Raw genomic sequence first — 25,541 nt, 5'->3', positions numbered from 1 at the left:
CTTAATTGGGTTAATTGAGCAACTAAATCGTTAGTTTCAAACTATTTTAAAAAAAGTGCTTGCAAAAATAGCAAAAAAAATTATGATAATAGAGTTTGTTGAATAAAAAATTTTTAGACTAATCACAAATTGTTACATCATTTACTAAATTAACGATGGAAAGTACAAATAATTAAATTTGAGACTAATTAAAATAATTGACGTGTGTCCCAAATTAAAATTGAAAACATAAATTGGTCAATTCTGATAATGCCACATGTTTGACCTAATAGTTGGATCAAGTTAATTATTTTGGTTCAATCAAAATATTATTTACTTGGGCTAAATTCGATTAAGCAAAAGAAAAAATAAAAAACTTAATTGAGCCCAAATGATAAAAATATGATCCAAATTCTTGTTGTTGAGCCCATGAGTATTTTGAGTTTTAAAATATAATTTATTACTGTCTATTCATTATGTTTTAATCAATGAATGGTTATATACTTGACTAAAGAGTGATGGGCTTTGAATCTCATCCTCATGTGTTGTTTATTGAAAGAAGAGCCAATTATTAGTGAAAAAAAGAAGAAGGATGGAATCAAAGTTCATCCAAAGTTAACCAGAAGTCGTAAAATATAATAATGTTGTAAGTCATAAGCAAATATGGATGAAACTTTAATATGAATATGGAACACTAAGATTTAGGGATGATATTAATAGTTGATGGTAAGCAGTAAATTCATCAAAAGATATGTTAGTAATAAGTAATAAATTTAGGTTGGTTGAAAGATATGTAGTTGTAATCTCAACCTCCTTCATCCAAAACTAACTAATTTACTCTCTAACAAGAACCCACTACTAACCTCCCCATCTTTGTCCGCCACCGCCACCACCAAATGCGGTGGCCGGCCTTCAAGATCGGCGGCCTTGGCTTCATCGCCATATCATATGTCTCCATCGACTACCTCTCCCACCTCTCGCCCACATGGCATTCCCGTCTCCAGCCAGCTCTCTGGTCTCTTCTTGCCCTTGCCGCCATCTTTCGTGTTCCCTTCTACAAGCACTGGTCCTCCGAGTTCCGTTCCGCCATTCCATTTCTCGCCTCCATGCTCTTTATGCTCACTACTCTTCTCTTCGAAGCCCTCTCCGTTCGATTCGTCACCGCTGTCCTTGGTCTCGACTGGCACAGGTAATGTAAGGATTTGGATCTCTCTCTTTTGTGATTCCTGTGTTTGTAGATTGAAAACTGAAGTGGGTTGCACCAATCTTTACTTTGATTTGGACTTCGGGGGAGAAGATTGATTTTTTATTTTTGAGCTGCATAAACCTCAAATTGATTCCTAATTGTATTAGATGGTTAAGTTTATGTGCGAGTCTGTGGATCTGCTTGCTTCAGTTAACACACCGATTTTGGAAATATTTTCATTTGGGGATGGATCTGATATTTTTGGTATGTGGAGCTTGAGTTTCCAGATTTGAACTTCACGAACCCGTTGACTGAAAAACATTAATTTTTTTTAGAAGTTGAACAAAAAGGTATTTATACCCTGATTGTTTGTCTAATTATGAGATATAATAAATGACATACTAGTTCTTTGTAAAAGATTTGTGAGTTCAGTCCCAGTATGGTATTAAAGTTCTTTAGATTTTGTTTCTATCACCAATGGAAAGAGATCTTGGCTAATAATTTATTTTTGGTAACCCATATATTAACATTTTCTTTCACACACTGACAGAACCTAGTTTAGAAATTGCAGGGCATCAGTCAACTATTTTACTTATTTTCAATTTTTTTAAAATATGCCCTTTTCTTTTTATTTATCTTTTAAAAAGAATTGAAATGGTTGATCCAATTTCTATGCTTATTCAGAATACAAGCCATCATCCAATGAAATTTACGAGATGCAGTGAGTGTGGATGAAATTCGATGTCGGCTTTACTTGATAGTTATCGGATTTGAAGAGAAAATCTGTTGATAGTTGATGCAGCCGTTATATTTTAAAACAAATCTACCAAGTCCTTATTTGTTTTGAGGACTGAATCTGGCAAGCATCTAGCAAATCTATGGGATTTTTAGCAAGCATCTTATAGTACTTTCAATCTTCTGAACACAAAAAAATAAAAATGCATGTCTTTAGTAGTTTTGTTAATATCCAATTTTGGAATTTAAATCATACATTGATTTTCTGTTTTGGTATACAACCAATACAGTTTACAATTGAGAATGGAACTTTCAGAAAATCTATTTTTGGGCTCTTCTAGAACAGAATTATAATTCTTGTACGGGTCTACCACAGTGAGATATATGTTTCTTGTTCTGCATTTTATGCGAATCTATGTAATTTAGTAATAAAGTTGGTGCTGAAATATAAGTCCGCTTAAGTGACTAATTTTTTTCTTCTTTTATTATTCTAATAACTTGAAAGTTGCTATTTCTATTCAGAACCCACATTGTGAAACTGTTTTACTCATTAGCAGTATATGTAGTTTCATTTCCCTGTTGGTTTTATTTTCATTTAAAATTCTAAGATTGTGGCTTTCTTGACATTTGACAGTGACGCAGCTCCTCTTCCTGATACTGGCCAATGGCTACTCTTGGCATTGAACGAGAAACTTCCTCCAGCTGTCGTGGAGATATTGAGAGCTCGGATTATTGGATTGCACCATTTTCTAATGTTGTTCATTATGTTGGCGTTCTCTGTGCTTTTTGACTCAGTTAAAGCTCCTGGACTTGGACTTGGTGCAAGGTATATGTTCACCATGGCAATCGGTCGACTTCTTAGAGCCATAACTTTTGTATCTACAATTCTACCATCTGCAAGGCCATGGTGTGCTTATTCTCGATTCAGAGTCCCTCCATACCCTCATCGTTGGGCACAGAAGTACTATGTTCCTTATGCTGAAGATGCTGATACAATTCGCCAGTTATTAAATCAGGACATAGCATTTGGTGAGTGACTTAAATTTTTCCATTTCCTTCATGCACATTTCCAAGACCCAAACGCCTAACACTTTTATCCTGACCCGAAAATACTTTCCACTGAAAACCATCATAGTTGAAACAAAGAGCAATTTATTTTTGGATTTGAAAAGAGTTAAAAAGCACTCAAACTGCTTTGTAAGAAAATATTTGTAGTGCTTTTAGCCTTTTATACTTTTAGAAGTGTGGAACCAAACATTAAGATTAGATGATTTAATTTGTTATTGAGCAACCTTTTAAATTCCTTATTTGTATTGCTTTGTAGAATATAGTGTGCACATAATGACTGGAATTTTCTCTATTCTATGCGTTGTGCTTACACTTTTCTGAGTTGTTAACGCATAAAATTTGTTATTTTCCCAGCTGATCCCGGACAGATTCTTGGTGACTACAGACCTGATTGGGGTAAAATGAGCTTCTTATTAGATTTCCTTCGACCGACACCCTCTGAAGGATCTTCTTGGTACAATTTGCTTAAGAAGGCTGGAGGTGGCTGCAACGACCTTGTATACAGTGGCCACATGCTCGTTGCTGTCCTCACTGCCATGGCATGGACGGTATATACCCTATCGTGCAGTTTGCTTGATGTGATATAATGTTTTCTTTTTTGGCTAGCATAATTAAGTATCTTAATACCAGAAATATTGAAACAGGAGGCTTATGGAGGTCTTAGCTCAGCTGTTGTATGGTTTTTCGTAATACACAGTGCTCAGCGTGAAATACGAGAACGCCATCATTACTCTGTCGATTGTGTTGTTGCAATATACGTTGGGATTCTCTTGTGGAAAATGACTGGCTTCATTTGGTCAGCTAAAGATGTCACGAGACGTCGAAAGCTAGTGAAGTTGGAGAAGATTCAAAATAAACTAGTACAAGCTGCAAAAGATGCAGATATTGATGAGGTGAGAGAACTTCTAAAGGAAATAGAGGTAACTAGTCAGGAGAGTGACAATGAAAGAAATCGAGGCCAGAGCGGAGTGTTGTGGTTCTTCGCTTGTGCAACAGTATTTGCTGCACTTGTTATTGTTCTTCTAGCCTTCACATGGACAAGTGATGGATAAATTTACTTGAAGCAATGACACGTTCCACGGGCTCACGAATACAGATTATCTTATGCAAAGTTTTGTAACGGTATCCGATTTCTCCCTCTGCCAAAGAAGGGAAAAAAACAAAAAAAGATCTTGTTTAGTTTATCGCTAGGATTTGTGGTGAATGTTGTTTTCTTGTAGAGTGTAATGAATGGTGATCTGGTTTTAGATTGTGATGTTTGATAAGTTAATTAGAAACTGTGCTGTCTTGAAGTAGGTTTCTTGCAGTGTTCCATCCTTATCCTTGAAGAACAATTGTTTGCATATTAACCATTTGTGGGTTTTGTTTATTAGTTTAAACGAGTAGCCATAGGAATTAGTAATGGAGATCGAGTGCATTTTCATTGATTGATGGGAGTTGAGTTTCTATAATGTAAATTCTCAAATTTCAATTTCATTAGATTAGTTATATTTTATTTTTCGATTCAACTTTCACTAATTTACCCACTAAATCTAATAAAAAAAAAGTGTAAAAAACTAATGCCAATAAACTATAGAAACACTAACGTTTGAAATCGTATTTTGAATTACTGATGAAATTACTGACATACTACTCGAAAGAGATCTTACTAATACATTAATACTATACTCAAAAATGAATTTTGAATAGTGTTAACATATTATTGATTCAACAATGTTTTTGATGAAGTCACATTGGCATGAGTGTAATAGGAATGGACTATTCAATCCACAATAGAAGACTGCTTTCTAAACAACTTAGAAAGCAAGTTAGGACCAGCTTTAGCGAGACATGTTTAGTTCTCTTTCAAGCATAATCTTTTTAAAGAAATTACCTTGCAGACAACAAAAACCAAACAAGCTAAAGTGTTTGAAGAATTGAAGATTGACATTTTTCAAAAGTTGTGTGCACTATCGAGTGTGCCAACGTATTTTGGTTGCGATGAACATGAAAGAAGAAGACAAATTCTTGTTTCATTGTTTCAAGCATTTGACTCATCAATAAAGAAAGATACTTCAGAAGTGTCAATTCTCTATCATTAAGCAATTAACTACTCTAAAAAATGATCAGATTCAATCAGGATAGTCGATGGATTATTGAGTGATGAAATACTTACATCTAGCTAGACGTACACAATCTAAATGATCTCTAAGTACCCATTCTAAACTGCCTGACTTTGTAACTAAAACTCCAAGCAGCATTGGTATTCAACTTCAAGAACCACATCGTTGAAGGGTTGTTTCCTTGTAATCGGACACTTCCAGATGAGATGTGTTGTTGTTTCCTTGTGCTTCTCACAAAACACACACATAAAATTAGATTGGATTCCTACAGTAATATTTGATTTAGTAGGAAAAATGTCATTCATAATTTTCCAACAAACAGATTTTAGCCTTAGAAAGGATCCTTCATCTTTCACAAGGATTGCCACAAAAGCATTCTCTGTGAAAAGCTTAGCAACATTTAAATTCACAATCTTCAAACCCGAAAATTAAAGCAACTTTGACTATAAATACTCCCTGTTCATTACAATTCCATAATTAGATCGAAGAGGCAGTTATCTGTAAAAGTATAGCTTTTGCATCATCATGCAAAGAAAAATATATTGCCCCCACAATACTTTAATACGAGATTGGTTATGTATATGATGAAAATTGAACCATTACAAATTGATGATCGTGTGTAGTTGTAAAATAAAACTTCAAAAGAAAATGAATAATAATTCAATATAATTTCGAGTCCATGAATAGGAAGCACTCAAAGCACAGGCATTGACTAAAGTTTTGGTATGTAACTTATTTTAGATTTTGTGTATTAGTTGTTAGTTGACTGATATACAAAATATTACACACATCAAAATATCAAATATACTAACTAATGATCAAAACCCTTATAAATTATGGGACTTACTAACTACCCTATCAATCCGATTAAGGCTAGTCGGCAGGCACGAGGGGAAGTAACCTTTTTATAAAAGACTAAAATTAATAAAGTATAACAAAATGTTGGATTTTAATTGTGTATAAACTTTGTTATATTTTTTTTTTGTAAATATTTAGTTGATTTTAATAAATTTGAAAATGTCTCTAACATGTACTATTATTAATACTATTTTTATAATTATTAAAATAATTGTTATATTATTAAAAGAAATGTCTCTCTCAAGTTAAAATAAAAATGTCAACAAATACTTTTATGATTAAAATGTAAAGAAATAATTTTCAACCATTTATATGTTAATAAATTAATGATGACGAGAAATACATTTAGTAAACAAGCAAATTTATTAAATAAAATAAAATATATTGCCCCCACATTATCAATTTAATAAAAAAGAAGCTTAAACCAAAATAAAATAAAATAAAAAGTGATTTCATCAAAGTCACATTTTTTTTTCAAAATAATAATAATAACCAGAATAATAAAATAGTAATGATAATAATAAGTTAGAGTCATAGACAACTCCACTATATATGAAAGTTTGAATGAGAAGTATGGTTAAGATCCACAAATCTATACCCTTAGATCAAACACCATCCCCTCATTAGCTTTGTTGGCATGCTCCTAGCACGCGAGGCCTCCATAAAAAGAATGGACAATAAATAAGAAAAAATAATTATCATATGGTTAGTTGATGTTTTCAAAACCGTAGCATATTGGATGCGAAACGGGGTGTTGTGCTGCCGTCGAGAGAGAGGGAGAGGAGGAGAGTTGTTGTGCTGCCGTCGCCGTCCGTCTTTGTCACCACCACTGCTGGAAGTATTCTTTTTTCTTCTCTTTTTCTTTTCCATTTCAATATTTTTGCTTCACTGTACTCTTTCAAATCATAGAAGAGCTTTAATCTAGAGCACCGCAAAATGTGTTTATAAATCCACACTGAAACACAAAGTTAAAAAAAAATCCACAAAGAAACTACAAGAATAATAGAAGTATGCAATTGAAACAAAATGTAACAAGCTAGAAGAAGAAGAAGATGACAAATAAAGAAAAGAAAACAGAACGTAAAAGAAAAGAAAACAAAGTTTAGGCTCACCTCGATGTAACATTGGAGAAGGGTTTCCTCGATGTGACGTCGGGGAAGGGTTCTACAACGTCATGTCGCGGATATCCTTCCTCGACATGTTGTCAATGTGCGCCGGTGAATGTTTTCCCGTCGTCGATGCAATCCGCGTCAGAAAAATTATTTACAACGTGCTTTCCTCAACGTACATTCTGACGTCAACTAAGACGTCGGGGTAACCTTTCCCAACATGTTTGGGGTTTTTGTCGATGTGGGGGCGTTTGGGAAGACCCTATTTCTATTGATTCTTGCTGTGTGATTTGGAATAGGATGCCTCATACTTGTTGTTTAATCATGTATGAGATGTCTTTGCTTCATGTGTGATTCTTGCATTGGAAAACACGTTATGCGTGATAGAATTGATGATGAATTGTTGTTGCATTGAGATCACTTGCACAACTACAACCTAGCAAGAAAAGTGTGGTAAACGCTTGAGTTGAGGAAATGTTACAAAGATGTTATTGAACACATAGAGCAATTCTGCGATATGATGCATTATGCAAGATGCATGCTTATGAAATATGAGTTATGATGGATGCTTTGAAAAGAAATGTTTTCCATATGATTTATAAATGTTGTAAATAAAATTTGGATTGTGTTAATTGCCTAACGCGTTGAGATGTTTGATTGGAACTCAATGTTTTATTATTGAAATGCAGTTATATCACATGATTTGGCGAAATGAATTGAAACGCAGTATGACAGAAATTGACTTAATAAATGTGTTGGTAAAAATCCCACTCACTAGATGTTTTTGTCTAACATTACAAATGTTTTGTTTTATCCCCCCTCCCCAAGAGGAAGCGAGGAACATCCAACTTTTTGTCTTGTCATCTTGATCGCCTAACGTGTCATACATCAATCGCATCATCTTGGTAGTGACCACTATCAACTCACATAGCATGTAGAAGCTAGCTAGACGAGGAGAGTCAAACTATTGTTTTGAGACTTGTATTTATTTTCAATTGAAGAAACTTTGTACTTGTGTTAAATATAATCTTTATCCATTATCAATTAAGTAGTTGTGTTTTCAAATGGAGTTCTCATTTCCGCATTAAGCTTGTTGATTGTGTTTATTCCGTTTACTAGGCGTTTTGCATGCTATCTTGCGTAGAATATCTAGGCAGTCACGTGTCCACATGTATCGCATGAAGTGATCTTAGGACGGGGTGTGACAGAGCCTAACTCAGCTAACCACATGGACTTCTCCTAGAATGTGATACTCCTCTTTTGAATTCACTTCTCAAAGAATTGTACCTTATGATCTTCCTAAGATTGAAAAATCCTTCTCGAATGACTTTTCGGTAGATTCCCCATGAAATTGAATACTTCTTAAAAATCAATATGATCACTATAAGAACAATGCACCATATTCATCACCACACCCAAAAGAGAGAATTGTTATTCCCTTGCATAATTAAGGTCATTTGGAAAATTATGGTAGTTTTTATTTTTCAAATCAGGTAAAATGTGTACTTTTAAAACAAATTAGGAGAAATGGATAATTAAAGGATGCATTCACGTTAGAATTTTGTAGTAATAATGGTTTTGAGCTTATTTATATAAATAAATGACATGTAGTTGAATGTTGTATCTTGAATAGTAAGTGAGTTTGGTTTGTTTTCGATTTCACTTGAGTTTGAGTCTAATTGTTTACAATTATTTTTCATTTGGAATAACCCGAATTTAGTTTTTAATCCAATCCAATCCAACCCGTAAAATATGGATTGGGTTAGGTTGTCGGGTTATAATTTTTTTTCCTCATTTCATTTCGTTTCTAGTTTCTAATGGTTATAAAAGTTTAAAATTGTTACGTTTAAATTTCAAATATACATATTCAAATTTTCATACAATAAATTCAAAGTTTATATACCTATTTTTTATTAAATAATATATATAATATATTATATATATATTATATTAATTTGGTTGAACCGATTTTTTCAACCCTCCAACCTGAGACCCAACCCAACCAATATTTTAACCTAATCCAATCAAACCCTTATAATATGAGTTGGGTAGTCCGGATTATTCGGGTTCAACCCATATTCTTACCCCCCTAATATTTAGTAGGTGAAATGGAAACTTATTTGAAGAAAATTAAGTGCACTTAAAAAGAGGGTAAAGATGCATTTCATTCCTTGACATTCATAACTCAGCTAGCTATGCATATTTAACAAGAAGACAACCTTATATTTAGAATTCGTGACATTCCTTAATTGTTGTCAATATTAACAAATAACAATTTTTTGATAAAAAAAATTGTCACAATTGACCTATATTTGACAGGAAAAAAATGTCGTTAATAGCGAAACAATAACATTTGATTTTATAAAAAAAGTTGTCACGATTGACATATATTTGACAGGAAAAATTTGTCATAAAGTACAAATTCGTGACATTTTTTAACTGTCGTTAATCTTGAAAGATGACATTTATTTTTATAAAAACTGTCAGGATTGACATATCATTGACATTTAAAAAATATCATAATAAACAAATTTGTGACAGTTATTAGTTGTTATAATAGAAATGATGACAGTAATTTGTTGTCATAAAATAATAATTAACGATATTTATTTTCTGTCGTGGAAAAAATATTGTCTAATCATATTTAACAATCACGTTACTTTGTGACTATTAAAGAAAGAGTCAAAAAGTAATTTGATTAAGCATTTAGAAGTGTTTGTGAAACCTTATAAATAAAATATTGATGGAGGAAATAGTAAGGTTTCACTAAATAATGGGAATAAAAAGAAGTAAATATTTAGACAGCGTTTTGGTGAGGGAGGCAGCCGTTTTGTTGTGAGGTAATCTGGCGCTTTATTCTCCTTTCAATCCAAATCAAAATGTCCATTGAAGGAAACCACGTCGCCATAGCCATCTATAAAATATGCTTCTCTTTCCTTTCCCATTTCCCCCTTTTTCAACTCCATTTTCACTGACCTACACAACTCTCCATGGGATCCCCCTCCCCTCACCTCAATCTCTCCTTCAAGGTTCTCCTTATCGGCGATTCCGCCGTCGGCAAAAGCAGCCTTCTCCACACCTTCATTTCCGCCTCTCTCCACGATCTCTCTCCCACCATTGGTACTTCTTCCTTCAACCCCCTATTATCTTCCCTTTTCTCTTTCCCCAAACTATACCTCTTGTTTTTTTGGAATTCACATTACTAGTTTATTCAGGGAATTTGTGTTTCCTGTCTTCTTTAGGTGTGGATTTCAAGATCAAGCAACTTACCGTTGCTGGGAAGAGGTTGAAGTTGACTATTTGGGACACTGGTAATGAATTTAATTCAATTTTTAATGGATCTTTTAGTTTTTCGATCCTTTTAAAGTTTTGAATGTAGCCTATAGCATGTTTTCTGTCCAATGTACTTAGTAAGATTGTTTTTGGCTCTATAGTTGACGAATTTTGCGATCGGACATCTGGGGTTAAATATATATATACACACTTTTTTTGGGATCTCGGCATATTGATACATAGGTAGTTGAATCAAATTTCGTTGTGATATTTTTGCAAGGACTAAATAGTATATTTTAATAGATTGTGGGCATGAAATTCTCAACCGTCTTTAATTTTACTCAAAAGAAAAAGTGGCTGACTTTCTAAAGATTTAACATGGTGCAGCTGGGCAAGAGAGGTTCAGATCATTAACTAGTTCATACTACAGAGGTGCTCAAGGGATCATTCTTGGTAAGCTATCGAATAACACTCTTGTGCTCCAACATATATGCATTCTGTGATTTAGTGTCAGCTTTCTGTGTTCATCCAATGTGTCAAACATATCAAATGATGTTATTACAATGAAGCTTAACTTAGCTTCTTTTGAAAGTGCTAATAGTGTATCCATTGAGTTTCGTAATTCCACTGAATTAGGAGAAGGATGTGCAGAAGATAGTTTGTTATGTTTCGTCTTGTGCTCTAAAACCTCGTTTGCAATCATCCGAACAGGAAATTCTGCATTGATTCCTTTTGTTGAATAACTTGAATTCTCTCTGCACTAGTTCTTTCAGTCATTTGATGAGAATCCATGAAGAAGACACTGAAGTTGTACAGTTACGCTTTCGTGAAGTTTCTTGATTACAAATTGAAATATCTGATTGGTTGGTTTTTTTGGACAGAACTTTGTTGTTTATGTTTCATTCGTATCTTTTTCTTTCTTTTCCACTTCCTCTTCTTATTGCAGTGCACATCAAATTCTCATTTAATTCTAGAGTGGCAGTTATTTGTCAAATATGTTAGTTCTCACCAAATTCTTTGGATCCTAAAGCACAAGTTCGTGAAGAATTCCGGAGTGGCACTTTTTCATACAACATTATCTTTGGTTTACTGACATTGTTGTATTCTTGTTGATCTTAGTTTATGATGTGACTCGGAGAGAAACCTTTGCAAACTTATTGGATGTATGGGCAAATGAAGTTGAGCTTTATTTGACAGACCAGGACTGTGTCAAGATGCTCGTTGGAAACAAAGTTGATAGAGTAAGTCCAGTCAATCCAGTTTATAAATGTATAAATTAGAATTCCTACGTTTATAATGGATGAAAAATGATGGATCAGACACTAACATTTTTGGGGAAAATTGCATGTTGATCTCATACGATTTTGGATCATTTAATATTTGTTGACATTTTGTTTTGTTTTGTTATTTCCCCTCCCTGCAATAATCTGGAAAGTACAATTAATCTATACTGTAGATTTACGGTAAATGTAAAAGAAAAATGTCAGTGCACTTTTTTCTTTTTTACGTGTTGCAATAATCTCAGGAATCTGAAAGGGTTGTAAGCAGAGAAGATGGGATTGCACTAGCCAACAAGCTTGGATCTTTGTTTTTTGAGTGCAGTGCTAAAACCAGAGAAAATGTAGAGAAATGCTTTGAAGAACTTGCCATTAAGGTACTTTTTAACACAACAGTTATCATCTACTTGCATTAAAAAGAAAACTAATGACATTTTACTTGTGAATGTGATATGTTGGTGGTGGACAGAGAATAATTGTAAAAGTTTGAGTCTAGAAATGGTCGTTTTGTTGTTTCTTTTTTATACAAATGGATAACTGTTTGATGAAACTTGTAGCCAAAGATAATAGCGATTAGTTCTGGGGGGAGCCATAGAGAGGGACGAGATTCTGCCTTTTCAATCCTTTATGTATGATTTTCTAATTGTGAATATTTAGGAGGGCATATGAGTGAAAAAACATAAATTGACGTTATTGTGTTTAAGAAAACTACCTTTTTAGTTCTTAAGTTTTCAAAAATAGATGCTCTGGTTCCTTGTAATTTTTTAGTTTTTAAGAATAGACTTTAAAGGTCCCAGTGTGCGATTTACTTTTATTATTCTTAAGGTTGAGATGATACTTTAAATTAAAAAGAATGATTAAAAAATTCTCTCCTCTTCCTACCCTCCTTCCATCTTCATGTTTAATTACTATATATTGTTGGAACTCAAGTACTAAAAAGGTAATTTTCCTTAATGTTTTTATACAATATCTTCCTTCCTTCTTTGCTCCTTCGGCCATTAACCATCCTGGATCAGTTTTCTAGATATGGATTTCAAATATTTTGCCCTGTAGTAAATTTCGCAAGCGAACATGTTTAGAATTGTGTTCATAGAAAGGCAGCTCCCAAGAATCTGAGAGTTGTGAAACTATTGCTTAGAAACTTCCCATATTTAATTTTTGTACAGATTATGGAGGTTCCTAGTTTCTTGGAGGAAAGATCCAGTTTAGTAAAGAGGAACATTTTAAGGCAAAAACAGGAAGGTCAAGCTCAACAAAGTGGTGGTTGTTGCTCTTAGAAAGCAACTTATATTAAAACTAAACTACATCATTGTATATGTATATTTCTTCTCTTACACTGTTGCTTTTCCCCCATTCAGTTGTAAGTTATTATTTGTACTATCTGAAAGGGAAAAAAACTCACTCATAATTACATTACATTGATTTACTTTGTGTAAAGCTATATGTTTTTCTTCTCTGCCAAATAAAGTAAAAGTATACTTTCCACTGGCGTGATAGAGCAAAATCAGAAGTTGTTGACTCACCAACTCCATGACTTAACTTTAGTATTGGTAAATATTATTAAAGTTTGCACATTTATCGATAAGTCATAGTTAAAATTGTAAAATAGTTACAAATCATATAGCTATCAGACAATATTTATAGGGTTATTGACCTTTAAATTTGTTACGATTGCAAATTAGAAAATGTAGTAACATATAATCTATTATCATAATTTTTTTTGCTATTTTTGTAAGGACTTCATGATATATTATCATATTAATTGAGTTTATGTTAGATTTGATAATTTAATAGTAATTGGTTACGTCTAGTGTCATGTTAATTGATTTCTTTAGATTAGGCTTAATTGATCAATTATTAATCATTGTGTATTTCACTGAACACACTGGTTTGCCACATATCTTATTCTATGCGAATTTTAAATTATCATTTATTATCTATATTTGATATAATTTAAAATTAACTTAATTACCATATATATATAAAGTTTAGGATATCAAAGACCATTCGAATTATTTTCTTTACCTAAAAGAAGATGGGTAAACATAAATATTTAGTTGAGGCTGGTGGCATTAATTTTTTGTTTTTATTTATTTATTTATTATTATTTTTAAAATTTCATAGGTACAAAATGAATTCATTTTTTAAATTGTACACGAGTATAAAAATTGGAGTGCATGAAAAAATAGAAAATATATATATATATTATATATATTATATATAATAGAATTTATATCACAATATTTTTTAAATTACAAAAGTAGCAAATTTAAAAGTGGATAGTCTTCTAATAGCTCATAATTATTTGTCATATTTACGATATGAAAAAAAGTGTTATACGATATTTTTTTCTAAATTTATTTAGTCAGATGATGATGCAATTTCTTATAATTTTTAAGCCGGAGAAAAAAGGATGTTTGTTTATGAATTTTATGATTTAAATTCCTTAAATACATGCAATTTCTCCTCAAGTTAGTTGTTTAATTTTGAGATTGTTTAAAAAATAATTAATAAATTGTCTTTACAAAGCATCAGCAAGAATTCTAATTTAAAATGTAGTGTTTTTTTTTTAATTTATTAATCTCTTATATAAAATTTTCCCTTAAACCTCTTTAACAGATTAAAGTGTCAAAGTTTGATATTTCTATATTTTTGAGATGAATGAAATTATGTTTAGAAAACAAAATAAATTCCATGTTTTAAATAGTTGTTATGCGACTCATAATCATCAGTTCAATTTGAGAACCATGAGACATTTTTAGAAAGCCAAATAAAAATATTGTTTGGTAAGATTTTGTAATTAGATTTAAAAAAAGTAAAATTTGGTAACAATTTTAGACGTTGTAGGGTGCTAACATCTTCCTTAAGTATACACAATTGACTCTCAAACATAAAATTAAACATGGGTAGAACAATAATTTTTAAATTGAGTGACCAATCATATTTTAGTATGTTTGGTGACGATTCTAAACCTATTTATTTTAAGATTAAATAATTGAAGATGTTGACATCTTTGCTTTACAATGATCGCGTGACAAGAAGAACTAGAGATGAAAGAACTACAAAAATAGGAAAAATAAAATAGTTGGGTAGATCATAGATGCATGCATGTAGACACATCAACTATAGTATAACTACAAGAAAAATAATAGAGAACTTATAGCAACATGTTAAAAAATGTTACAAAAACTTACTATTAGCAACATAGTGTTATAGCAAATCAATGGCTCTAAAAGATTTGGTGACTTTCATTGCCTCTTCGGATCCAAGTTCGTTTGTTCTTTGGAGTACGTTTGTTCTTATAAAAGTTATACGTTTGTAATTTTGTGTGGATCCAAGCTTTTATAAGAAGCGTACTTACTTTGTTTTAAAAACGGTTGGTTAGAAACACTTTAAAGTTTGAGTTTAAGAAAAGATTGAGAAAGAGATAATCATTGTTTGTGATTCTAATAGTTTTTCACACAGTGAATTTCTTTTTCGTTTGTTGTTTTCGTTTGTTGTTTTTCTCCAAGTTGAGAGTTTTCTACGTAAATTCTTGTGTTTTCAGATTTTATTGTTTTATTTAATTTCTATGTTATTTTCCTATTTCTATCGTAGAATTGGAGGTTTTATTAATTAGGGGTGACCATGCAAACTGCAAAAGCCAAACCATTTCTTAAAACCAATCTGAATACTCAATGAAACATAAAATTTTGATTAGGTCCGATTTAAATAAATTTGAAACATAACCGAACTATTTTTAAGTACCATATATTTATTTTTATAATTTTATAATTGAGAAAAAGAGTAAAACTGAACCGTTTTCAATTTAAAACTGAACCGAACTAAATAAATTTGTTCAACCAAACCGAACCGTTTCGACCCATAGGTTCTAGACGAACAAATTTAAGGTAATTAGATTTCCATTATTTGCCCTTGATTATTTTGTGTTAGGAGTTTGGTGCGAGTTGTGCAGTATGTGTTATGTATAATAAAGGGAAGTTGTGACTAAATTTATCCATTTATGTTAACCAGTAATTAAAGTTTGATGTGAACAAATAATTATATTACTTTTGTTGATTTGAATTAGTTAATTGTTTGGTTTGATGAAAGTTAAGTTGGGTATCAAAATGTAAGATTAGTTTTATTCTATTCATATACCAAAGTTTTAAACTTTATATATTAAATTGAATATTGTTCTTTCATTAATAAAATAGTTTTACTAGCACATACATATGTTGCAAAAGATATGTGCACAATGACCATTGGTTCACCTTTAATAAGAATCATATATGTTACTAAAACTTAAATTTCAGTCATAAACTTGCAAAGTCACTGCATAAGGCAAATAATAACGATAACAACACGTATTAGGAAGGAGAATTGTCTAAATAACAGCTCATGACACTTCTTTTTTGCATATTGCAAATTTAACAAATGTGACGATAATCTATTTTTAAATTTGTTATTTTTGTAATTTAAAAAAATGTAGGAGACATGGACTCTGTCATCATAAATTTTTTAGTTATTTTTACAAACTTCCTTATTAGTAAGGCTAAATGTTGTCTTTTAGTGGCGGGCGGTGGATATGCCACTAAAATGTCTAGCTACGGAGAATCAATAACATTTTTAGCTTGCTATACTTTTAATTAGTGGCATATTTTGACTTTTAGCAACATGTTTTATATATGTGTCGGTACTTAAAGTGGTTTTTCTTGTAGTGTAGTAAAATGATGTAGAATTAAGTATTGAAGGAAAATTGTGTACTACAATCTAAATAAATGATCTACGATTGTTTAGGTCATGATACACGATCGTGTAGCTCTTTTGAACGATGGAAAAAAGTCTTATGTTTTCAACGATCGTGTTGCCATGATATGCGATTTGTCAACACAATCGTGTAGTTTGTTTTAAACAATGGGAAAAAAGTTTCAAATTTAAACAATCGTGTTGACTATGGTAATTGATCGCGTAGTTCATTTTAAACGATGGAAAAAAGAGTACTTCAAATTTAAACGATCGTGTTGACAATGGTAAACAATCTTGTTGATAATTTAAAATAATATTTAAACGATCTTAAAATTCTCGAATACGAGAAAGATGAAGAAGAATATTGAAACAATAGTGAAATAGCTTAAAAAAAATGTTATACTAAAAATGACAAAGATGAAATAGGAGATTTAATAAGAAGAATAAAACGTTTAAAAAGTAGAAAAAAGAAAATATAGAAGAGGAGATGAAGAAATCTGGAAAAGGAGAAATCACAGAGAAGAAAGAGAAGTGACGTAAGAACAAATCTGAAAAATTATAAAATACTTTTACTAGCTTCATGGACATTTGTTTTTTTTTTTTGTTACACATGCCATATATATTTTTGGGTTTTGTAACATTTATGTAAATTAATATTTTTTAAAGTAGATCGAAGAGTTATCTTCAAATATAACAAATCTATACACAATGTAACAAAATGTCACTGTCTATTTACGATGAATCATATAGATTATGACATTTTGGTATCTTTGTAAATATTTTCAGAAGTCTTGTTATTTAAAATAATTTTTCTAAATTTAATTACGTGTATTGACACGTATGAAATTTAAATACTTCGTACTAAAACGTGAGATACAAAGAATTATAAGTAAACTTGTGTTATTCCAAAGAAAAAACTTAGACAACCCATGTGGTGAAGTGCAGCTTGAGATGTGAAAATACATGAAAAGTAGAATTTATAAGCAAAGGAAATAACAATTTAAAGTTGAAATGATTCAAAGTGTTAGCAAAGGATTCCTTGTTGGTCAATAACGTTCACAAAGCAATGAAAGAAATAAAAAGTATTGTTCCCTAAAGATTGAATAATAATAATTACCCCACAAACTTCAAACTTATGTTTCATTCTTCAAATTTTCTGCTATGAAAAGACTATTCCCATTCCCACCTCCTCACTCCAAGCATACACTAATTCAAATTCTTTGCCATACTCCTAAGAGGGACAATGAGGTTAACCTAATTTATGCATTCTTCTTTTTCTATATGTAGTTATATAAAGAATCAATAATTCCATCTTTAAAATTCCGATCACAACCATTTTTTTAAGCACATGCAAAAAAGACTCAACCTAATTCCTTCCACCTCTTCTGTCCTTTCAAATCAAGAAAGGATAAAATGTTAAACCACTAATTCAAGGGGCAATTCTTTTTGTTTGGTTTCCAAGTTTTTGATCATTTAACTCTTTAAATTTTGAGTTTGATTTTAGTTTAGTAGGTTGATTTTATATACAATGCTACAATTTACACTTTTAACATTCATTTTTCACTATTAAACCCTCATTTTAAAGTTTAAGTTCATTCTATTGGTTTAAGATTATGAATGAATTCTGCAGTAATGATGATATATACAACTAATATACCAATACTAATTATACATTATTTAAATTTTATTTAGGGTAAATGTTGATATTAGGCTATGCAATCACAATCGCATCACGATCCTATGAACCGAGAACATTTTCTCTTCAATCTTGTTTAAGAAATATCTTTAGAAGTCTAAATAATTAATCCTATATATTTCTGTAGCTAATTAGATCTCATATAAATTCATATAATCTCTTAGTCCAATAGTGTGTTTTTATTTAAAAACACATGTGACAGCTTAGGCTTTTAGTTTCATATTTCTTTATAAGTTTCATTTACATCTCAACCTTCTCAATATTAACGCTCCACCTAACATGTTAAATTAAATTGGTCATTTAAGTTAGGAAAGACTACATGCCCTATGCAACAAAAGAAATAGAAAGCATTAATGCAATGTTAATGTAATTGAATTGGCTTAAGCCATATCATCCCTTATGGTATCTACATGACTGAATCTTAGAGAATATAGTCCATGAGTAGATCATAATGAAAATTCTCCACCAAATTAGATTCCATGGATTGCAATGAATTAATAATTCAAGAAATGACGTCATTTAAATGAAAAGAGAGCAAAGAGTAACAAGAAGAGAGGTTGGAAAAATAATAACAAAGGTCCTTAATTAAATACTTAATCTTCCTTTTACTCACTTTTCATATGTGGGTTTTAAATTCTATCACGTCTTCTTCTTATTTTCTTTGGACAAGGTTGAGAATAAATTTGACCCAGCCTTGATCTGGTTGGATGTTTCGTAACAACTCTCAAGATCCTCAAATCTACACATCATCTTAAGAGATTGTATCATCATGTTCATGCATGTATGACAACACTAGAGGTTGAATAGGGTTGATTTAAAGATTAAAGCTTTTTTTGTTATGAAATTTGCAACTAAATTAAAGCAATTTAAAGTAAAATATCAACTACTATTTAATGAACACAATAAATCAAACCAAATTACTAAAAACATATAACTTCTCATATAAATATATAATTAAGTGTGAGTGAAAAGAAATAACACTAATTATTTTTACGAGTACGGTTCAAAATTCTTAACCCACTCCCCAATATTCCTGATCAAGTACTTTACTACAAGGTGAGAACCAAATCTATTCAACAATTTTTCTTTAGAGCTTGAAGAGTCAAACCACAAGCAAGTTTAGGATCCAACATATATTTTGATTTTTTTCAATAGATCAGATTTAAAATCAAACCATGTCAAATCATTTTTCTTTCTCGGGTTTAGGATTAAACCACTGGGTTCAAACTCAAGATGCATTCTTGTTACAAATTCCTAATTGAAAACCAACAAAAAGGGAACAATCCCAAAAGTGCAGACAAACAACTATAGACACTCAAGACAATCTCTCTATCACAAAATTAAGCAAAGTTATGAAAACAATGAAGCCTTGAAAAATGAACAACAATAATGGAGGATTAGGAGATTTGAAAATTAATGAACAAAAGAAAAGTAATCTCTATAGGTACTAAGCAATTGGAGATTAATTGTAATTTTTCAAGGAGATAGTAGTTAGAATGTAATTAAAGAGATCTATGGCCTACAAAAAAGTATTGAGGATTGGAAATGGCCCTTGGATGATAGTAGTAAAAGAAAGAAAGAATATAGTAAAAGAATATATAGGATTGAAAATGGCTCGTGGTCATTTTTTTCTAAGTTTTCAAAAATTTTAGTTTTTCTTCAAAAAAATTTAAATTCCATTCTCTTAATTTTGAAAAAGGTCATACTTATTTTGGGCTACATGTCACGCTTTGAGTCTTGCAAATGATCGATGGTTTTGCTAGGGTTTACAATTTATTCGACATGTATTGTCATATGATTGGTCCATATGTGTCACATCATCACCATTTAATTAAAGTCTTCTTCCAGCAACAATTTCTTCATTTGATATCTAATTTGAGTGATTTAGAGTGCATTGGAATTGTCTCCCTAAGCTCTACGGTATGGACACTTATTACTTATTAGAATACTAAGAACATCCATTGAAATTTTTTGTTATCATAAAAAACATATGGAATGATGAAAATCTTAAAATTAACAAATATAGAGGGTGGATTTGTGTGTGAATTATCTTAGCGAAATCCATTATTCTTTTATGGTCATTTTGATATTGCTTACACACACTTTCTGATAGAAGAAACTCCATCCCTACAAATGTTATCAACTATTGATGGTAACATATTAGCTTACCAAGAAAAATTTAGTTCATCTTCTCATGTCACCAACGATTAATCTATACATGAGGGGAGGTAACCTACTTAGCCACACTAGCACTGTAATGCTTAAAGTAGTTTAGAACAAGGGCTTTTTGAGGAGGAAGATGAAATTACTTTTCATAATGCTACAAGTAATGATCAAGAGGTTAAATTAGTATCGAAATATCTTGAATAATATGTTATCTGAGACTGTGAATGACCGAAGACAAGAGTCTCTCTAATTGAAGAAGGAAGACAATTTACTTTTTTTTCTTTTCCACAAATCTTAATTATTTGATACATAATTTAAAACATTCACTAATTTTATTCAATTTTTTAATAAAATGTTTAGTAAATTACTAATATGTGAATACATTACATTAAACCTAGCTGTTAATATAATGCAGTGTGTGTATATAATAATACAAGTTTCATTCTTCATTAGTAAGACTCATGTGGCTCCATCCATGTGCAGTTAGGGATTCTCTGAGTGGCAGAAAGTAGAATTTTAGCAAAAGAGGGAGCTAGTGTAATTAATTTGGAATTATTCAAAGTCTTTAGCAAAGGGATTCTTTGTTCGTCAACAATGGTACAAACCAATGGAGGAAATGAAAAGTGTTGTTCCTAAAAGTTTGAATGATAACCCCACAAACTCACATTCATGTTTCATCCCTTAGATTCCTTATTCCTTCTTAAACCCTTTTTCTTCTCCTATAAAAATAGGATTCCTACAACCGCTTAACTCCAAACCCAAGCACACTCACAATTGAACTCATTTTCCATCTTATTACTTCTCTTGATCTCTACACACCATGGGAGGCAGCCACAGGCAAAAAAAAACTCATTCTTCCTTCTCCATCTTTAGCTTTTTCAAATCCAAAAGAGGTAGGAAAGGAGATGTTTATGAGCATGGTACCAATTGGGAGGATGTGCCAAGCTCGAGCAAGGTGTGGCCAAGCGATGAGGACAAAGGCTACCGTTGGGTTGCGGAGCCGGGGATCGATAGAAAGGCCAAAGATTACATCGATAGGATTTATAAAAATCGTGTCTTCGAAACTGAGCGTCAAACTGTCACTATTCATCCCAATGGACCTAATTCCAATGTGTAGAAAGTTGTATTTGTTTTTTCTTAGTTTTTTAATTTTTGTTTCCATAATTAAATTATTGTAATTTGTTTTTAGCTTAGAGTGTTATCACTCTTTCATCATATAATTATATTTAAAATATGTTTGTGATTAATTTTAACTTTTTTTTTTCAACACATCTTTGTTACCTTATTAGAATTAGTTTACGAATATGATTTTACACTTCAAAATTAGATGACTTTAATACAACAAGGGCACTCATGGAAATAATGTATGGTTCGAACATGTTAATTATTGTTGTTTTGAAAGAATGGTAAGTTTATGATTATTGCCTAATTATGTTCATCATGGATAATAGACAAGAATGGGAAGATGTTTGTCTTAAATCAAAGTGGTTTACTGGAAAGCCATTTTTAGACGTGAAAAAAGTTACAATTTACCTTATTTAATTTTATAACGTACGTCATGAAATGTAAAAAAAATCCACAAATCTCTCCTTAAACTTCTCCCCTCTAATTAGACCTCTAATTCTAAATTGATTTGAATGTATTTTACTATATTTACATTCTTGTAACTGGTACAAAACTGATATATTTCAATGAAAATAATCATCAAGAAATACAACAATTTTCTTTATCTTTTAGATTTGTCATGGTATCCGAGCAACCTTCAAATTAATTTTTTTTACATACCTCACATCTTCAATGGCCACATCTAGTTCTCAATCCAATCTTACTCTAACTGAATTGAGCACGTATTGTGAAGGTTAACCAACTTAGGGACGACCTTGAAAATGCTAACCGCTTGATTGAACAACAAAGACTGAGAGAGGAGGAGCGGGACTGAATAGTGGCAAACTTTGATCGACAAATAGCAGATCGTGATAGACAAATAGACGAGACAGTTTGTAGCATCGAAGAAAACTATGCACGAGAAATGAAATGGATGAAGAAGATGATCAAGGATATGAGTCACCAAAATAGAGGCCTGTGAACACTTTTTCAAAAAACATAAATTGAAGAGTAGTTTTTATTTCAGATTTGAAATTTGATCACGTTGTTCTATGAGTGATATGGGTCCTAACCACCTTTTTCATATACAAATCAAATGACTTCAAACTCAACTTTTGTGTTTGGAGACTAATATTGGTTTTTAATTCAAAATTATTTATTTTATTTCGGTTTCTAAACACACCGTAGAAATTATTATGGGCGGCAACTTCTTTTTACTTTTCTTTATATAATTAACCTATTTTAAGGGCATTGGAAAAAAATGTGTTGTTTTGAGCACGTGGTGACACTTTTCACGTTGGTTTATCGAAGTATATATTAGGATTAAAGATATGGTTTTTCCTATCCCTCCTAGACGTATTTTTTAGAGAAATAGAATCAAATAATAATCGAAAGAGAGATGGCAGACCAAAGAATGAAGAAGAACTTATACTTTTTTTCCTCGTAGGTTTTAATTCGTTTTTACATTTTTTAAATTTAAAACATACCCATAATTATATTCAAAACTTTGTACCAAAAATGATAAGTAAATTACTAACCATAATCAATTAAGTTGTGCATTCATTAAACTTGTCTATAATATAGCCTATATAAATAAACATACGGAGTTCTATTCTTCACTAGCAAGACTCATGGCTCCATCCATGTGCAGCTAGGGAAGCTCAGTGGCAAAAAGTAAAGTTTTAGCAAAAGAGGGAACTAATGCTATAAATTTGGAATTATTCAAAGAGTTAACAAAGGGATTCTTGGTTGGTCAACAATGGCACAAACCAATGGAGGAACATGAAGAAAACTTTAGTCCTTTAGATTCTTAGCTAGAAAAGTGTTGTTCCACAAAAGTTTTAACAATTACCCCACAAATCCCTTAGATTCTTGTTCATTCTTTGGTCCTTTTTCTTCTCTTATGCAAATAGGATTCTAATTTCCACTTCCTCACTCCAAACCATTTGCACAATTGAACTCATTTTCCATCTATTAATTCTTTCATATACCGTGAAAGGCATCCGCATGCAAAAAGAAGACTCATTGTTCTTCGGCTTATTGAGCTTTTTCAAATCTAAAAGAGCTAGGAAAGGATATCTTTATGGGCATGGTACCAGTTTGGAGGAGGTGTTAAGCACAAGTAAGCTGCGGCCAAGCGGTGAAGACAAAGGTTGGCTTTTGATGATTGTCGAGCTTGGTATCTATTAGTACGTGTCTTGTTTGATTGACTAAATATATTTGGTTAAGTTCCCTAGCTTGCTGCTGAGCTATTTTCATGGTCGCTCCCTAATACGTTTTAAAATATTCTGGTCTCCATACTTTTGACCATTTGTATTATTTTGCAAATCTGTTTTACTTGGAATGTTTGCCTTTTCTAGAGTTGTGTCGATTTATTCTATGGATTTTTCTTTACCTTGTTCTACTGTGCTATTTAAGCTCAAGGTTGCATTGGCCGCTACGTTGCCACATATGTTGTATTGTTTCTTCTCTCATTGTGATTTTGACAAAACTTTGAGTTTGAAGCAAACACTCGTCTGTGTGTGTGACTACTGTTCTTGTGAGTAGTATGTTGAAGACTGTTAATTTCAAACATACTGCATTACTTTAGAGGAGCCTCAAATCAACTTAATGGAAGCTTAAGTTACTGGAATGAAGGGGGTTTACAAGATAAGAAAGAATATAATTTCTACCGATTTAAAGGTAGCTTAAGTTATTCACCACTAATAGTTATATTCTAAAATATTATAACTATTTACAACTTCTCGGCCACCACTACCCCAAATCTTCCCTCCACTATCCATGCTTCAGACGGTATGTGATAGCTTGTAGAAATACAAGTTATTGTAGCCTCTTTTATAGAATAATGAGACCTAAATGTGGAAGAAGCGTATCAAAACACGTACATTATGTTAAAAATGTCTAAGTACTTAGAAATATACTTTACATAAGTGTTATGCCTGTTTTATGCGATTTTTAGGATCTATGGACAAAATAAGAAGTTAGCAAATCGTAGAGTCTCTCGCGAGAATAGGCGAGAAGACCAAATCGCAATGCAAGAAGTAGTTGGCTAGACGACAAGAATGGTAGTTGGAGACGATGTGACATGCCACAAATACCTTTCAGCATACAGTGCCAAAATGTTCAGAAGAACAGAAGTTTTTGCCTCAAAAGCTGCCTATAAAAAGTCTCATTTACCAGAGTGGAGATGACCTGTATGGGCCATGGTAGAGGCCTGTATGGACCATGCATGGTAGAGGTCTAAATGGACCACAAAGAAACCTATATGTCAAAACCTAAAGAGAGAGACGGGAAGGAATGACCTTTTTTCCGCTTGTAAAGACCATTCCCTTCTTCTCTGATCAGTTTATAGAGTGAGAGCTTAACTTTCAAGAGGAGAAGATTTCATACTTTCCATTTTTCCTAACTTGTAATATTTTTCATCTTCTTTGTCTTCCACTTTTGTATTTCTCTGTAATATATGTGTTTATATTATGCAATGGATGAAGGCCTACATTCTTCAATATATTGCGTTATAATACCTTTTCAATCCATCATGTCTTTACTCTCCATCAATTAGTGTGTTTTTTGTACTTTAGGTTAGTGATAAGTTTTGGATAAGAAGTTTTGCTTATAAGTCTTATCGTGTTAGTTGAGTTTTTATCATCACTTGGCCAACGTAAGTCTTTAACTACCCGAGAGGGTAAGTAAAAAGGACATGTCTAACGCGCACAAGAAAGAGTTTTATCTTATTTTGAGACATCACTTCCAGCATTTGTACCTCGAAAGGTGAACAAGTGTGGAGATTAAGCACCGAGAGGTTGTTGTCCTTAATCTCGAAGTCTTATACTATTTATAAGTGATGTCTTCTAAATCACTACAAGAAATTCATTATTCAGTGACAACGTTTTAGTGGCGCAAGTCATTTTTGTCACTAAAAGTTCGTCTATAGCAACGCAAAAAATATATGTCACAAAAGATTACTATCAACGACAATTTTTTAAGTTGCGCCATTAAAAGTATTAGTAACAATGTCACTAAAGCTTAAATAGTTTTAGCAACAAAAATAGATGTTGCTAAAACTTTCCTAAAATTTCCCTCCTCCTTCTAGGTTCCCTCCAACCTTTTTATTAAATAATTTATTAATTACGTATTCTTTTAATCCTAAACCCTTGATCTCCACAACATCCCTTTCTTTACTCTTTACTCAACGAAATCCCTTTTTTCTTCAAACCATCTCCACCTCAACGGTCGAGAACCTCTCACTATCCACTTTTAATG

At 31.9% G+C, this 25,541-nt stretch overlaps 2 protein-coding genes and 1 long non-coding RNA gene across 4 annotated transcripts; all 3 read left to right on the top strand.

Moving 5' to 3' along the window:
* The first annotated feature begins 743 nt into the window (after positions 1-743).
* LOC101212215 lies at positions 744-4,395 on the top strand. Of its 2 annotated transcripts, none has more exons than XM_011658161.2 (4): positions 744-1,173; positions 2,535-2,929; positions 3,323-3,516; positions 3,613-4,395. In XM_011658161.2, the coding sequence occupies exons 1-4, from the start codon at positions 965-967 to the stop codon at positions 4,018-4,020; spliced, it is 1,206 nt and encodes a 401-aa protein (XP_011656463.1). In that variant the 5' UTR covers positions 744-964; the 3' UTR covers positions 4,021-4,395. The 2 variants fall into 2 exon arrangements, with proteins under 2 accessions (XP_011656463.1, XP_004138375.1); XM_004138327.3 differs by having other exon boundaries at positions 758-1,168.
* Positions 4,396-9,857: 5,462 nt separating this feature from the next.
* On the top strand, positions 9,858-13,076 carry LOC101212460 (ras-related protein RABC2a). The gene is made up of 6 exons (XM_004138328.3): positions 9,858-10,157; positions 10,280-10,348; positions 10,698-10,763; positions 11,430-11,551; positions 11,836-11,964; positions 12,754-13,076. Exons 1-6 carry the CDS (start codon positions 10,028-10,030, stop codon positions 12,862-12,864), a joined length of 627 nt encoding a protein of 208 aa, XP_004138376.1. The 5' UTR covers positions 9,858-10,027; the 3' UTR covers positions 12,865-13,076.
* A 9,985-nt stretch (positions 13,077-23,061) lies between these two features.
* Positions 23,062-24,812, top strand: LOC116404703. The gene is made up of 2 exons (XR_004217710.1): positions 23,062-23,433; positions 24,241-24,812. It is a non-coding gene; the product is annotated as an uncharacterized LOC116404703 (long non-coding RNA).
* Positions 24,813-25,541: the final 729 nt, after the last annotated feature.

Source organism: Cucumis sativus, chromosome 6 (assembly GCF_000004075.3).
Source record: "Cucumis sativus cultivar 9930 chromosome 6, Cucumber_9930_V3, whole genome shotgun sequence".
Taxonomy (NCBI): Eukaryota; Viridiplantae; Streptophyta; class Magnoliopsida; order Cucurbitales; family Cucurbitaceae; genus Cucumis; species Cucumis sativus.
This window is presented reverse-complemented; position numbering and strand designations above follow the sequence as displayed.